Raw genomic sequence first — 13,335 nt, 5'->3', positions numbered from 1 at the left:
TCACCGACCAAATAAAAGGAGTAGGTACCTATAATGTTGTTTTGAACAATGAACACAGATCATTCTTGAAAACAGAAATTAACTAATAATTTAAGAAACACCGAAAATAAAATAACTATCTTGACTATGTTAACTCGGCAGTGTATAAAATTATCAAGTTCTGCACGGGGATTATTTTACAAAAGGATACTAAAAAATGGAAACGCTACAGGAATATTTTGTTACCACAGGGGTTTACAACTTAGGTTATAAATTATAATTATTTTGATTATTGTTTGTGATTTACTGAAGTTCAATTTAAGTAGTTTCCTGTAAAACAGTTGCAGGATTTTGGTATCAAATAAAGTTACGAAAGTTCCGGATAAAGGGAATAACGTAAATAACTTACGTTTGTCAGCTGGTCCTACACAAGATTCTTCTGGTTCTGTGGAACACCGCACGTATCGGACCAAAGGAAAGAATTTATCCTCTGAACAGTTGCTCGAAAAACTCATAGCTAGCTTATCTACAGACATCCATCAAAAAAATAGAGTATATAAAAATGACTTTGTTAGAGTGTTAAGCAAAGTTAAAGAGTTGAACTTATCATCTAAAAAGCAAGGGTTGCTCTTAATTAAATGTTGTACGGAACTGCTTCCCGATGAGACACCCAGTTCTAGAGTGGCTCTAGTAGAACAAGTATGGAACACACTCAGGTATGGTTATGAAAATGCCTCTATCTAGAAATAAGAATATAGAGTAGAAAACTACATACATAGTAGAAAACCAGCACAGTCGTTAAGATTTAAACTTTAGACTTTTAGTTAATTAATACTTTAAATAATAAGAAATACACTTGAATGTAAAGTTAATACTATTTTTATTTACAGACCTCACACAACATTTGATGTAGATCATTATAATGAGCTCTTGCGAGTATACATAGCCAATGGTAGGACACTCAAGGCTGATGTCTTCCTGACCCAGATGGGATCAGTCAAACCCAACTTGACCACATATGAACTAATACTAAGGTCCCTTGGAGAGGTATATTGTTACTTGAATAAGTTTTTAATTTCAGTTACGGCGGTTACACACTCATACTCCAATATGTGAAAATATGTTCCTTTTTGTTTTGTATGGGAGCTTATGACATACATGTTGTAGATAATAATCGCTGGTATTCTCACGGATGACGGATAGAACTCTGATGACGGAAGTGCAGTGCGTAATCACAGTTACATTGAAAGGATTCCTAAATGTATTCAATCTCTAGACTTTAGACTGCATCTTGTCCAGTAGCAAGCTTATTCTGCTGCAAATCATGAGGTCCCAGATTCAAGTGTTGGGTTAGGCCCAAAAAGTTACTAGGCCAAAAAAAACAAGTTGTTAGTGTTACATCCCTGTTCCTTGAAGCCCCAATGTGTTTATCCTGAGTTATCTCATTCCAGCCATTTGGGATTGCCATTCCATCTTTTTTTAAATTATCAACATAGAGAATATTTAACAATTAGTCCATTTTAGACAGCAAAAAAACCACAAAGGTTTAAATGAAGTGTGTCATTCCGTCTACTTATCAATACATAATCTGATCATGATCTCATAATTATATCTGATTATGAGATTGGGGGAATAGAGAGTGCATCTGTGTTTGCACATACTTGTGCACTATAGTTCTCTTACAAATTCGACCAAGAGAATGTTGTTATTCTCTTTACAATTAAGTAAAATAAAAATATATATTTTAGGCAGGTGACATAAACCAATGCACAGAGGTGATCTCAAATATGAAGGCTCTAGGTTTGCCAGCTACGGAAAATGTGTTTGTTTCCTTGATCATTTGTCAAGGAAAAGCTGGGTAAGTTTAATTAGATTATATGATATGTATAATTGGATTTATATACTTACTATGTAGAATAAACCTTTTTTTCTTAGCTACATACTTTATAAGAAAACTAGCTTATGGCGACGTCGTCTGTATGGACTACACAAATTTCAAACACCTATTTTCTATATACAACATAATAGCTATCTGCATGCCAAACAGCCTGATATGCCCAGTAGTTTGAGCTGTGTGTTCACAGATCAGTCAGTCATCTTTTCCTTTTATATACTTAGATTAAAATTGTTTTAGAATTGAATTGTAAAAGAATTTCAATTGGTCTTTTACCCTGCCAATTTATTAAAATATGTGCGTAAAAAAATTACTGCTTTTTGAAGAAAACCAACAGATAAAAACAATTATTCCAAATTTAATTATCTTCAATGTGAATAAAACATGTTTTCTTACATACATATTCATTATAGCAAGCTAGACAACATACAAGAAATACTAACAATGATGAAGTCTTTGCAAGTAAAACCCTCGGTTAACACCTACACAGCTACCGCCCGAGCATTTGCATGGAACAAGAAGAATAATCTATTCCTAGAAGAGTTAGAAAAGGCGGAGAAGAATGGTATAATGTTTGGAGAGGTTCATATTATGGAGATTATAAAAACTTTAGCAGCTGTCGGCGAATATGGACCAGTGCCAAAAGTATGATAATTTTTTTGGCAATTTATTAGTCTAGGATAAATAAGCATAGATCATAGTTCAATTTGTATTTATGTAATACATAATTATGATACACATCACTGATGTAATACGAGATGTTGACCGTGACTTCGTACGCGTGGATTTAGGTTTTTAAAAATCACGTGGGAACTCTTTGATTTTCCGGGATAAAAGCCTATGTCCTTCCCCGGGATGTAAGCTAACTTTGTACCAAATTTCATCAAAATTGTTGAGCCGTGAAATGCTAGCAGACAGACACTTAATATTAGCATGGATATGTTAATCCATACCAACATTATAAATGTGAAAATGTGTCTGTCTGTATGTCTGTCTGCTAGCCTTTCTCGGGCCATCTGTTCAACCGATTTGGACGAAATTTGGAACAGAGATAGCTTGCATCCCGGGAAGGACATAGGTTACTTTTAATCCCGGAAAATCAAAGAGTTTCCACAGGGTATCTCACAACTTAAGTCCACGCGGACCAAGTCGCGGGCATCATCTAGTATGTAAAATTTTATGATTTTTAGGTGTTAAAATATTTGCCTGAAGAGATACTAACCAAACCTGATATAACACCATACATGCAGAGTGTGGCCACACTACTTGTTTTCCAAAACCATCCCATGGTAGCTCTAGAGATTTACAAGTGCTTGCCTCTGCCTTCCTTTGGACCGAAAGATGACACTGGGTTACATGGACGGAGTTTAGTACGAGATTGTGTTAAAGCTTCTATGGTATGTATGTTCTTCTTCTTCTTCTTCTTTATGTTTGGCGGCTGTGCAGGGCTCTTCAAACCCTGTATCACGTTGACCGTTGCCGATCTATTGCGATCGCCCCCATTTTACAGTTCTTGTCCAATACTGATTGGTATGTATGTTTTTTAAAATCCTATGAATTTCCGGCTGCTGGAAACTTACTGATTAGAGGGCTAAAATCTTACATGTTGAGCTAATAAGATTAACTAGAAATAAGTGACTGAAATATGGTTGGGAGGCCATTAATAAATATGTTCAAAAATTTAAAAAATTTAAATGTAAATATGTGCATGTGTTGTATGCAAATGAGTTTTGTATTACTTAGCAAATATTTCTTAATGTAGGTTTTTTTTTTATTGATCACGTAAATTTCAATAATACATTTTAAAATAAACAGTTCGCCATCCTCTAGAAACTGTTGAAGTTTATGTGAGGATGGCGAGTTCGCGTTATACAAAATTAATAAAATATAGGTAAAAAACTGTTATATAAATAAAAGCTGTTAATTAATGCATATTTGTACATATAAATATCGTTACATGAAACACTTCAGGTATGGCTCTTGATTTATAAACGCAATCTAAGATAGTATAAGACTCCTATTTCCGCAGTCTACCAATTCGCATTTGGCCACGGCGTATACTATGGCCATACTCATACTAACGGGAGACTCCTGCTCAGTAGTTAGTCGGCGATGAGTTGATGATGATTATATTTTCCACAGACGATATTTCTGACTGACTGACTGCGGATCTATCAACGTACAGCTCAAACTACTAGATGGATCGGGCTAGTTGGCACGCAGATAGCTATGATGTAGGCATTCGCTAAGAAAGGATTTTTGAAAATTCAACCCCTAAGGGGGTAAAATAGGGGTTTGAAATTTGTGTAGTCCACGCGGACTAAGTCGCGAGCATAAGCTCGTTAGTTATATTTTTCAAATAGGTATTAACAGAAATAAATACTCTTTTCCAGCCTTCTAGTGTAATAGCCCTTATAGCCCAAGAGTTAATGGCATCAGGTCGCAACCCGATCGCCTTACAAAACGCGGCTGAAGCGTCCCTACAACTGGCCAAAGTACCGCTAGCTTTGGACTTGTTCACACGCATGAAACAGTTGGGCATGCCCGTAAGACCGCATTACTTCTGGCCCATATTGCTGCATACTTCCAAATCTTATGGAGAAAAAGGTATATACCAAATAGTAGTGAAGCTAAAAAGCTACTCGCCTAAAATAACCGCCAAGAATATGTTTCTCAATAGAGTTCTCTCCATTCAAAGTCAATTTTATATTTTATTTGAAAGTTTTCTACAAAACTTTTCACTGTACAAGACATACCCGCAGAGAGTAGCATCAAGATTCAAGAAGAAAAACATTTCCATCTAACAGCCAAGCTTATTATTTGCGCAATAAATGTGCTAGCCAGTCTGACTCAATAAATTAGAGACAAAATACTCAAAGTTACTCAATTACTACGTCGTTTAAAGTTTGTCGACCGCACCTTTATTTGTATTTAATTTTTCCTGCGACTATGTTTGCGTGGATTCAGGTTTTTATAAATCCCATTAGAATTTCTCAAAACATTCCTAGTGAAAATCTAGTAATAAGTATAAAGATAACCTTAATTCGAAATTCTAATATTCTATACCCAGTAGTTTGACCAGTAGGTCGATTTCGTAAAAACTGCATCAATCATTATTACAATCTCAATTGTTGTGATTGGCTGAATTTGTGCGTTTCTTGTTGCAACAATGCATTGTAGCCAATAGTGAGCGAGCGTCAACCAATCAGAGGTGATTGCGATCGTGACATTCTAGCCGTCATACTACCGCAGTTGGACGATTGCGTTATAAATTATAGCTACAGTGCAACAATCTGATCGGCCGACTCTTTTTAATTACTATTGGTTGAAATGCCTTGTTGCAGCAAAAGTACACACCATACATTCAGTCAATCATAACAATTAAGATTGTAGTAATGATTGGTGCATCTTTTCCGGCTGTGCGTTGACATTTCAGTCAGTTAGTATCTCTTACATCATATCAGGTATAATGAACACCATCTCAACAATGGTCACGATGGATATTAAGCCAGATTACGAAACAATAATGGAGTACACCCTCCCATATGTGAGTTTTACTTCGCCACAGAATCTAATGAAGAAGTTCCTTGAAACTGGGTTGACTGTGAACACTGTACTCACGCCCATGATGGTGACTCTGCTGAATACAGGACAAGTTAGGGCGGCGAGTGAGCTTTGTAAGTATATTTCTAAAATACCACATGATTAATTCATTGGTTTTAATTTCAACAACTTCTATATACAACGTTAGTTTTAGTATACGCAAAAACACGTGTCGAATATTTTTACATAAATAATAAATATACAAAATTTCAAAAATATATAATAAAAACTTACGAAGTTATAAGCTTTTTGTATTGAGTCGTTGTCCCGCAAAAACATGGTCACCCCAAGCAAGCGACTGTGAGCGAACGGGACGGCTAACATCGATCGTGCGCGCTCCCGCTCGCGCGAGTCGAATGAGCTGGTGCATGCGGTCATTTAACTAGGTGTTCAAACTAGCAGGATTTTAAAGTATTTTTTGGTCAAAATATAGCTGTAGTAAAACTGATTGCAATCGATTGTATATCTTCGAACAAACTATTTTTAGGATTTGCGTAGAAACTATAAACGTTGTATAAACGGGGCATTCCAACAATCATTTTTGTGAGCTGCAACTTGTTTTTGATTTCATCTTGATGTCCATGTCATACTCATTTTGGCCGCTTCATTTCTATAAAGGGCCAAGATGTTTTTTTTTTGAGCTAGATACGCACATTGCAAAATATAATTTCTTAAAATTCTATTGAAGTAAAAATATCACAGATAAAAAACTTTTGGTTTTGTGACCACATCTTTTTCAGTAGGCTCTGATGCTGTGTAAAGCTGGTACAGTACGCGAGCGAAAGTAATGTACATCGACCTTTAGAAGGAGATAGCGAATTTGTAGAGCACTGTCTCTGTCAATAAATTAAATCTAATCCTCGTGGAGACCAACCGCATCGAGGCATTGTACCTAAGATACTGGCAGCATTACCCCTTTAGCTATAGAAATGATTTGTATGTGTGTATCAACAGGTGAATTGTTCCAAGGGAAAGTAGACACTGAAGCAGTCCTACAGCCCTTAATAAGAGGCTACCTCATCAGTAATGACGTGAAATCAACCGTTTACATACTGGAGGATATGTCCGCTAAAGCGACGGATAGAAACAAGGATTGGGTTGGAAGGTTTTTCTGTGCGTTCATGAGACATAAGAGAATTAAGGAGGACTTGACTGATGTACTGAGTGTTGCTAAGGTAATCTGAAATACAAGAATTAATGTTTGTGTGTTTGTTTGTTATCGTTCGCGACAGGTTGAGATGCAAACGGGGTAAACGCACCGCACACCCGCACATCACCCGGGCCGGGTTAGTGGGCTGTGTGGTTGTGCGGGGTATCCCCACCGCGTTTGCCATCTTAATCTGTGGCGTACTATACCTATGCGTTCGCGAATCGTTCATACGTATATATTTGGCAGGAAACACGGACGCCGGAAGGGCATTCCACACCTTAGCGGTTCGTATCAGAAACGTAGAGCACAAACGTTTCGTGCGAGTAGATTGAACGTCGACCACATATCTTATGCCAACATGGTGGACTAGAGCTTGAACCAATGATTGTTTGACGACATTATTGTATTGTAGGTATAAAACGGGTACATAGTACATACCATGATTAATTGGGCGATTTTTATCTGCCGATTTCGACTCAGTTGCATGAGTCGTAGTCACGACGGGACTGCAGTGCTGCGAGAGGTGAAGTACGAGCTGTCATGACCAAGACTCTTGCAACTGAGTCGAAATATCGGCAGTTAAAAATCGCCTAATTAATCGTGATATGTAGGGTAGGGCGGGGCTTAAAGGTCCGCGGGTATAAAGGTCCACCATAAGTATCTAAAAAACTAGCGGTATATCTTGCGTTCTAACTATGTACGCGGAAAGAAGAGAGCGCGGGAGGCGTAACGGGGCATCGCCGGCAGTCGAGCAGCGTCGCTAGCCGGAGATATACGACTACATCTAAAAATTTTAACGTAAGTAAATTTTTTCATCATTTTACTTTTTAGTTTCGAGCAGTGGTTTTTCGTTTATCACACCTAAACATAATTTATTAGTATAAGTGATTTATTTGTTTTTCACGATTTATTATTAGTTTTAGGCTCGGTTTAACGGTTATTTCGTTATAACCTCTAAAAATATTTACACGTGGTTGGGGCAAAAAGGTCCAATGTGGACCTTTTAGCCCCTCATTAATATGAGGGTTAATAAAGACTTTTTTGTTTCAGTATGCGCAACTATAAAAGAAAATCGGATCGTGGTACTAAATCTGTTGAGTTGATGCAACGGGCAGCAGATTTAGTTATCAATCAAAATAAAATTAAAATAATATAGAGATACCAAGACATGTTGATTATGTTAATTTGTTGAAGTTAATAATTAAAGAAGAGTTTAATTTTTGTGTTACGGTTAAAGAAGTATATTTTGTTTTATAAAAAATTGTTTGTTAAAAGTTTTTAAAAGATTATGTAAGATTAGTTATAAGATTTTAAATTCAGGCTATGTCAACATTCATAATGAATAGTGCTGTCTTGTTTAATTGTATTCTTCAATAGAGACTGATTAGTGATTAAACTATTATAAGCTCAACAAAGTTAGAAATTATTAGTTCGACTGTTACTGTTGTAATACATTTAGAAAAAAATAAATTTTGTTTGGTAAAATTATATTTTCTTTTAGAATAGAGACTTCTTAAATAATATGTATCTTGGAATTATAATAAAGTTTTTGGTTTGTTTAAAAATTAAAATATTTTTAACTTTTTGTTTTTGGAATAAAAATAAACGACTGAATTTTATTGAACCAAATATTGTTTTAGTTCCATAAAATCGATTTTAAATAAAAATTAAATACTGGACCTTTTTGCCTCCTGCCTGTCCCTTTGTACCACCCCTACTATGGGGCAAAAAGGGACAGACGACAAGGTCTAAAAAAGTTGTAGAAACACATATTTCTATTATAATAATTCAACTGAAAATTGAGTCAAACATACTCAGATAACTGTTTGTTTGATTAGTGTTATTTATTTTGATATAGTAGAGTCAGTTTTCACAGTATTATTCGAAATAGTCAAATTGGACCTTTAAGCCCCGCCCTACCTACCTACGTTTTATACAATTCAATAGAGCTTGAACCATTCTTGCTCTCGCTGAATAATAACAAATAATATATATTACTGGCTTATTCCCACGACTTCGTCCGCGTGGACTACACAAATTTCAAACCCCTATTTCACCGCCTTAGGGGTTGAATTTTCAAAAATCCTTTCTTAGCGGATGCCTACGTCATAATAGCTATCTGTATGCCAAATTTCAGCCCGATCCGTCCAGTAGTTTTAGCTGTGTGTTGATTGATCAGTCAGTCAGTCAATCAGTTAGTCAGTCAGTCACCTTTTACTTTTATATATTTAGATAATAATAACAGTAATATATATTTTTTTAAACAAAAAAAATTATGATTAAACTCGTCTGTCCATTTAAGGAATTACAACCAACCAAAATCAAGATATCAACAGCTGCGTTAGACTACTGCCTGTCTAGGATCCCGAAGCATCACAATGAGAAGGCCATTGAGAGCGTCAAGGAGGCGCTGGTAGACATTACCGATGAGGGACTGGTCGACGACGGAGAATTGTTTGTACAACAAATGCCGCATCCTGTAAGTGCTTTTGACTACTATATAGGTCTACAGTACGCGGCAGAGAGTAATGTACATCGGCCTTTAGAATGACATTTCGGCTTTTTAGAGCGTTGTCTTTGTCACTCATACCTATAGGACATTTTGTCGGTCTCAACAACAGAGACAATGCTCTACAGATCCGCTATCTCATTCTAAAGATTGATGTACATTAATTTCTACCGCGTATTGTACCTGCGTCAAATTTACTAAAATTTGGCGCCTGCCAGTGACGTCGATGCCTCGACGTTTTATTAGAAGTTCGCTAACTGTCTTGAACTGTAACGGGACTCTATTGGTACCTAAGCCTTCGCTGTCCGTCCGTCCGTCTGTCTGTCTATCAGCGGGCTGTATCTTGTGAACTATAGTAGAGAGTTGAAGTTTTCACAGTGTGTTCTTGCCGCTATTACAAATAATAACAATTTCAAAATGGCTGCCATGAAATTAAAAAAAAAATCTTATATGATAGTATGGAACCCTTCCGTCAGACTCGCACACGATTTTTTATTTAACCAGTAGTCCTGAACTGAACTTTTTGCTGAACAGAAACAAATGAATGAGGCGTCCCTAAAAGCCCACTTAGCGGAGTTGGAAGCTAAGGGCATGAACACACGCGGCGTGCTACGGAAGCTGCTGCAGGAGTATTGCAAGGATGGCAACTTGGCCGCTGCGAGGGAGATCGTGGAGAAATGCGAGAAAGAAGGCGTAAGTAGACCCCTATTTGTCGACAGTATTTCTTACTTAGGATGAAATCTATGGAGTGCTCTCTGACTTTGCTTACACTTAAGTCTGAGTTAAAACGAGACAAATCTGTCTCGTTTCAACTCAAACTTAAGTCTGAGCAACTGAAAAACTGTCATCTTATTTCTAAAGATGTTTTTCAGATATTCCTATCTGCGGGTATGAAGGCCTCTATATTCGACCTGCATGTAAAAATGGGAGAGTTAGACCTAGCTGAATTGGCTCTCGCAGACCTGAACAAATCCTCACCTAACTTCACGCTAGACGAGTTCAAGGTTATCGACTTCGCAACTCTGATGGTTTACAGGAAAAAGATCGGGAAGGCCTTTGATTTAATTAACGAGCAGTCGAAAAAGAGGTACCTATGCATTACATAAAGCCTAATAAATAGGTATTTTTTGCCCGAATGTGAATTCTGTTGTCCACAATCTCTAAAAGACTATGTATCTATTTTGATGTTTTTATCTAAACTAACTATTAGAGTATGGAAAGGGGAATATTAGTCAGCAACTTAGGCTAATATTCTTTTTTAAAAGGAAAAAAAAACGAAAGGTCGCCGGTTCAAATCTCACCCGTTGCACTATTGGCGTACCTACTCCGAGCACAAGCTTTACGCTTAATTGGAGAGGAAAGGGGAATATTAGTCGGCTATTATCTTGGCTAATATTCTTTTTTAAAAAGAAAAGAAAACGAAACGTCGTCGGTTCAAATACCACCCGTTGCACTATTGTCGTACCTACTCCTAGCACAAGTTTTGCGCTTAATTTGAGAGGAAATTAACTTGGCTAATATTCTTTTAAACAAAAAAATTAAATTTACAGACGGGTGACGGGCGGTCGAGCAATATCCATGAACTGCTGGCGTCTTCTAGACGCGGTGGCGGCGCAGGGCTCCCATTCGGACACCAAGCGTATGTTCGAGTTGCTGACAACCCTTAGGTATTGCAAACCCTCCAATACCATACTGGGACCTTTAGTACGCACACATTTGAAAAAGTAAGTGTTTTATGTCACCACTAGCTGATGCCCGCGACTTCGTCTGCGTGAAATTAGATTTTTTTGAATCCCGTGGGAACTCTTTGATTTTCCGGGATAAAAAGTAGCCTATGTTACTCTCCAGGTCTTTATCTATACCTATGCAAAAAGTCACGTCAATCCGTTGCACCGTTGCGACGTGATTGAAGGACAAACCAACAAACAAACACACTTTCACATTTATAATAAGGGTACTGATTCACAATCACCATTCATATCTCACCAACCCTATCGGCAAAGCCGAAAGAATTAGTGTTCTGGTGCTGCAGTACGCGGCAGAAAATAGTGTACATCAACCTTTAGAAAGAAATAGTGATTTCGTAGAGCGTTGTCTCTGTCGCTGAAACCGACAAAACGTCACATAGATATGAGTGACAGAGACCACGCTCTACAAAGCCGAAATCTCATTCTAAAGGTCGATGTACAAAATTTCTTGCCAGCCTCCTACGAGACCAGATCAGAGACAATTTAGAAATTATAAATTCGCAAATTGCCCCTGCCGGAAATCGAATCCGGGACTTCCCACTTGTAAGACGCCTCACAATGGTGAGCGCCAGGAGGTTGGCAAATTCACAAAAATTTACAACCAGTTTTAATATTTATTTAATATTTCAGCGGCAATTTTGAAAACGCAGTTCAAGAATTCGTTCGTTTAGCAGAAAAATATAACAAGACTCCATTAAAACATGAACTATTAAGTAAAATATTAAAAGCCATGAGTGACGGCAAATATGAAGAAACTTTCATAGTGAACGAGAGGACCAACGGGCGGTTGAACAAACTGGTCCATACTATACTGAATGTCGATAAACAAGTGCATGGGGCTAGTGATGTACATGTAAGTGATTTTTAGGGCACAGTATATCTCGAGAAAAAAAAGGAACCCTTACAGAATCACTGCGTCTGTCTGTCTGTCAAAACCCGTCAAGGGAATCAAAACCTATAGGGTACATCCCGTTGACATAGAATCATGAAATTTGGAAGGTAACCAATGTTTTATAGCAGTGTTTCAGAGCCTCGATAGCTCGACGGTTAAAGGAGCGGACTGAAATCAGGAAGGTCGCCAGACCTTTCTGATTTCGCAGGCTATAGTATAAGTGCACCTCATACAATGTGAAAACCATTTTAAAAACATAACAAGTCTATGAACTTTTTTAATGGTTAATGCGCCTTACTAAGGTTTTGAAAGAACCTTATCTTTAAATTATCCTAATAATCTTTATTATACTAATTTATTTATTTTTAGCTTACCCTCATAGCAGCGTTAGCAGATGTAGGCTACAAGAAAACGCTACGCAAACTACTTTTAGACCCCACGGTCAAGTTTCACCCTGACGCGTTAATGCGGCACTGCGAAAGGTTCGCAGACGAAAAGAAAATTCACGCTTTGGAAGCGATCGCTGAATGTGCGAAGAACTTGAGGAATTTTGACGTTGAGGAGATTTATAATATGATACTGGAAGTATACCGTAAGTATAAAAAACTTTAAAACTTTCAAGGGTGTCTGGCAGGGGGTTGCCATGATAACCATGTAGCCAGATCGAACACTTGTCTCAGACACTTTTTGAGTTAGGTTAGAATCTGGCAGGTCAAAAGGATTAAAAGTCACCTTTTAAAATGGCTTTCTTATAAATCTAAATATTTATAAAAGGAGAAGGTGACTGACTGACTGACTGATCTATCAACGCACATCTCAAACTACTGGACGAATCGATGACGTAGGCATCCGCTAAGAAAGAACGTTTGAAAATTGAACCCCTAAGGGGGTGAAATAAGGGTTTGAAATTTGTGTAGTCCACGCGGACGAAGTCGCAAGCTAGTTATAACATAAGACAACCTCAAAATTTTGTTTCAGAACGCGATGACAACTGCCAAGAAGCTCTATCCCTCTGGTACAAGATGCAAGAAAACGAGATCGCTCCATCCCAGAAGTTTATACGCAACCTTTGTGCGCTTTGTAAGGCCAACAATAAACAAGTACCCTCAGATGTTGCCATACTGCTCGATAAACAAACCAAAATCGTCGCTAAGAAAGCATCATAAAGACTTTTGGCTGGAGAAAATTTGTGAGTGAAATTTTTGATTACTGGGGATGATAAATTTGAAATTGCAATATGGTTTAAAACTGGATTGATTTTAATGATTGATGTCATAGGAATTTCCTAATTTTGTTTCAAAGTGTATTATTTCTTATGAGTGTTAAAACAACTGGGTTAAAAATGCATAAGGTATTATGATTGTGTTTGTAAGATTTTAGTGACAGTGTTCTATGTAATAGTGTGGATATAAATTGTTAGTGATATCTGTGATATTATTTTATGAGTACACGTTTGTTTATAAATGATTTTTCTCGTTTTATTTTCATTGATAAAGTATCACCCATAAGGAATTTAACAAGCATAAAGGTTTCTGTCCATTGAAACGAAGCGGAGCGGAT

At 37.2% G+C, this 13,335-nt stretch overlaps 1 protein-coding gene across 1 annotated transcript; it reads left to right on the top strand.

Annotated features, from left to right (window-relative positions):
- Positions 1-13,243, top strand: LOC117995203 (leucine-rich PPR motif-containing protein, mitochondrial-like). The gene is made up of 16 exons (XM_034983212.2): positions 1-245; positions 321-695; positions 870-1,026; positions 1,728-1,837; positions 2,287-2,518; positions 3,064-3,270; positions 4,267-4,480; positions 5,338-5,550; positions 6,431-6,651; positions 8,929-9,105; positions 9,670-9,828; positions 10,008-10,222; positions 10,686-10,859; positions 11,514-11,736; positions 12,145-12,367; positions 12,754-13,243. The coding sequence occupies exons 1-16, from the start codon at positions 127-129 to the stop codon at positions 12,939-12,941; spliced, it is 3,207 nt and encodes a 1,068-aa protein (XP_034839103.1). The 5' UTR covers positions 1-126; the 3' UTR covers positions 12,942-13,243.
- Positions 13,244-13,335: the final 92 nt, after the last annotated feature.

This window comes from Maniola hyperantus, chromosome 2, assembly GCF_902806685.2.
Source record: "Maniola hyperantus chromosome 2, iAphHyp1.2, whole genome shotgun sequence".
Lineage (NCBI taxonomy): Eukaryota > Metazoa > Arthropoda > Insecta > Lepidoptera > Nymphalidae > Maniola > Maniola hyperantus.
This window is presented reverse-complemented; position numbering and strand designations above follow the sequence as displayed.

Bases quoted from the DNA above. Each gene is read 5' to 3' on its own strand.
- LOC117995203 (XM_034983212.2), top strand. From the start codon at position 127: ATGTTAACTCGGCAGTGTATAAAATTATCAAGTTCTGCACGGGGATTA. The intron at 1,027-1,727 runs GTATATTGTTAC...TATATATTTTAG, and splicing joins TACTAAGGTCCCTTGGAGAG to GCAGGTGACATAAACCAATG. The intron at 1,838-2,286 runs GTAAGTTTAATT...TATTCATTATAG, and splicing joins ATTTGTCAAGGAAAAGCTGG to CAAGCTAGACAACATACAAG.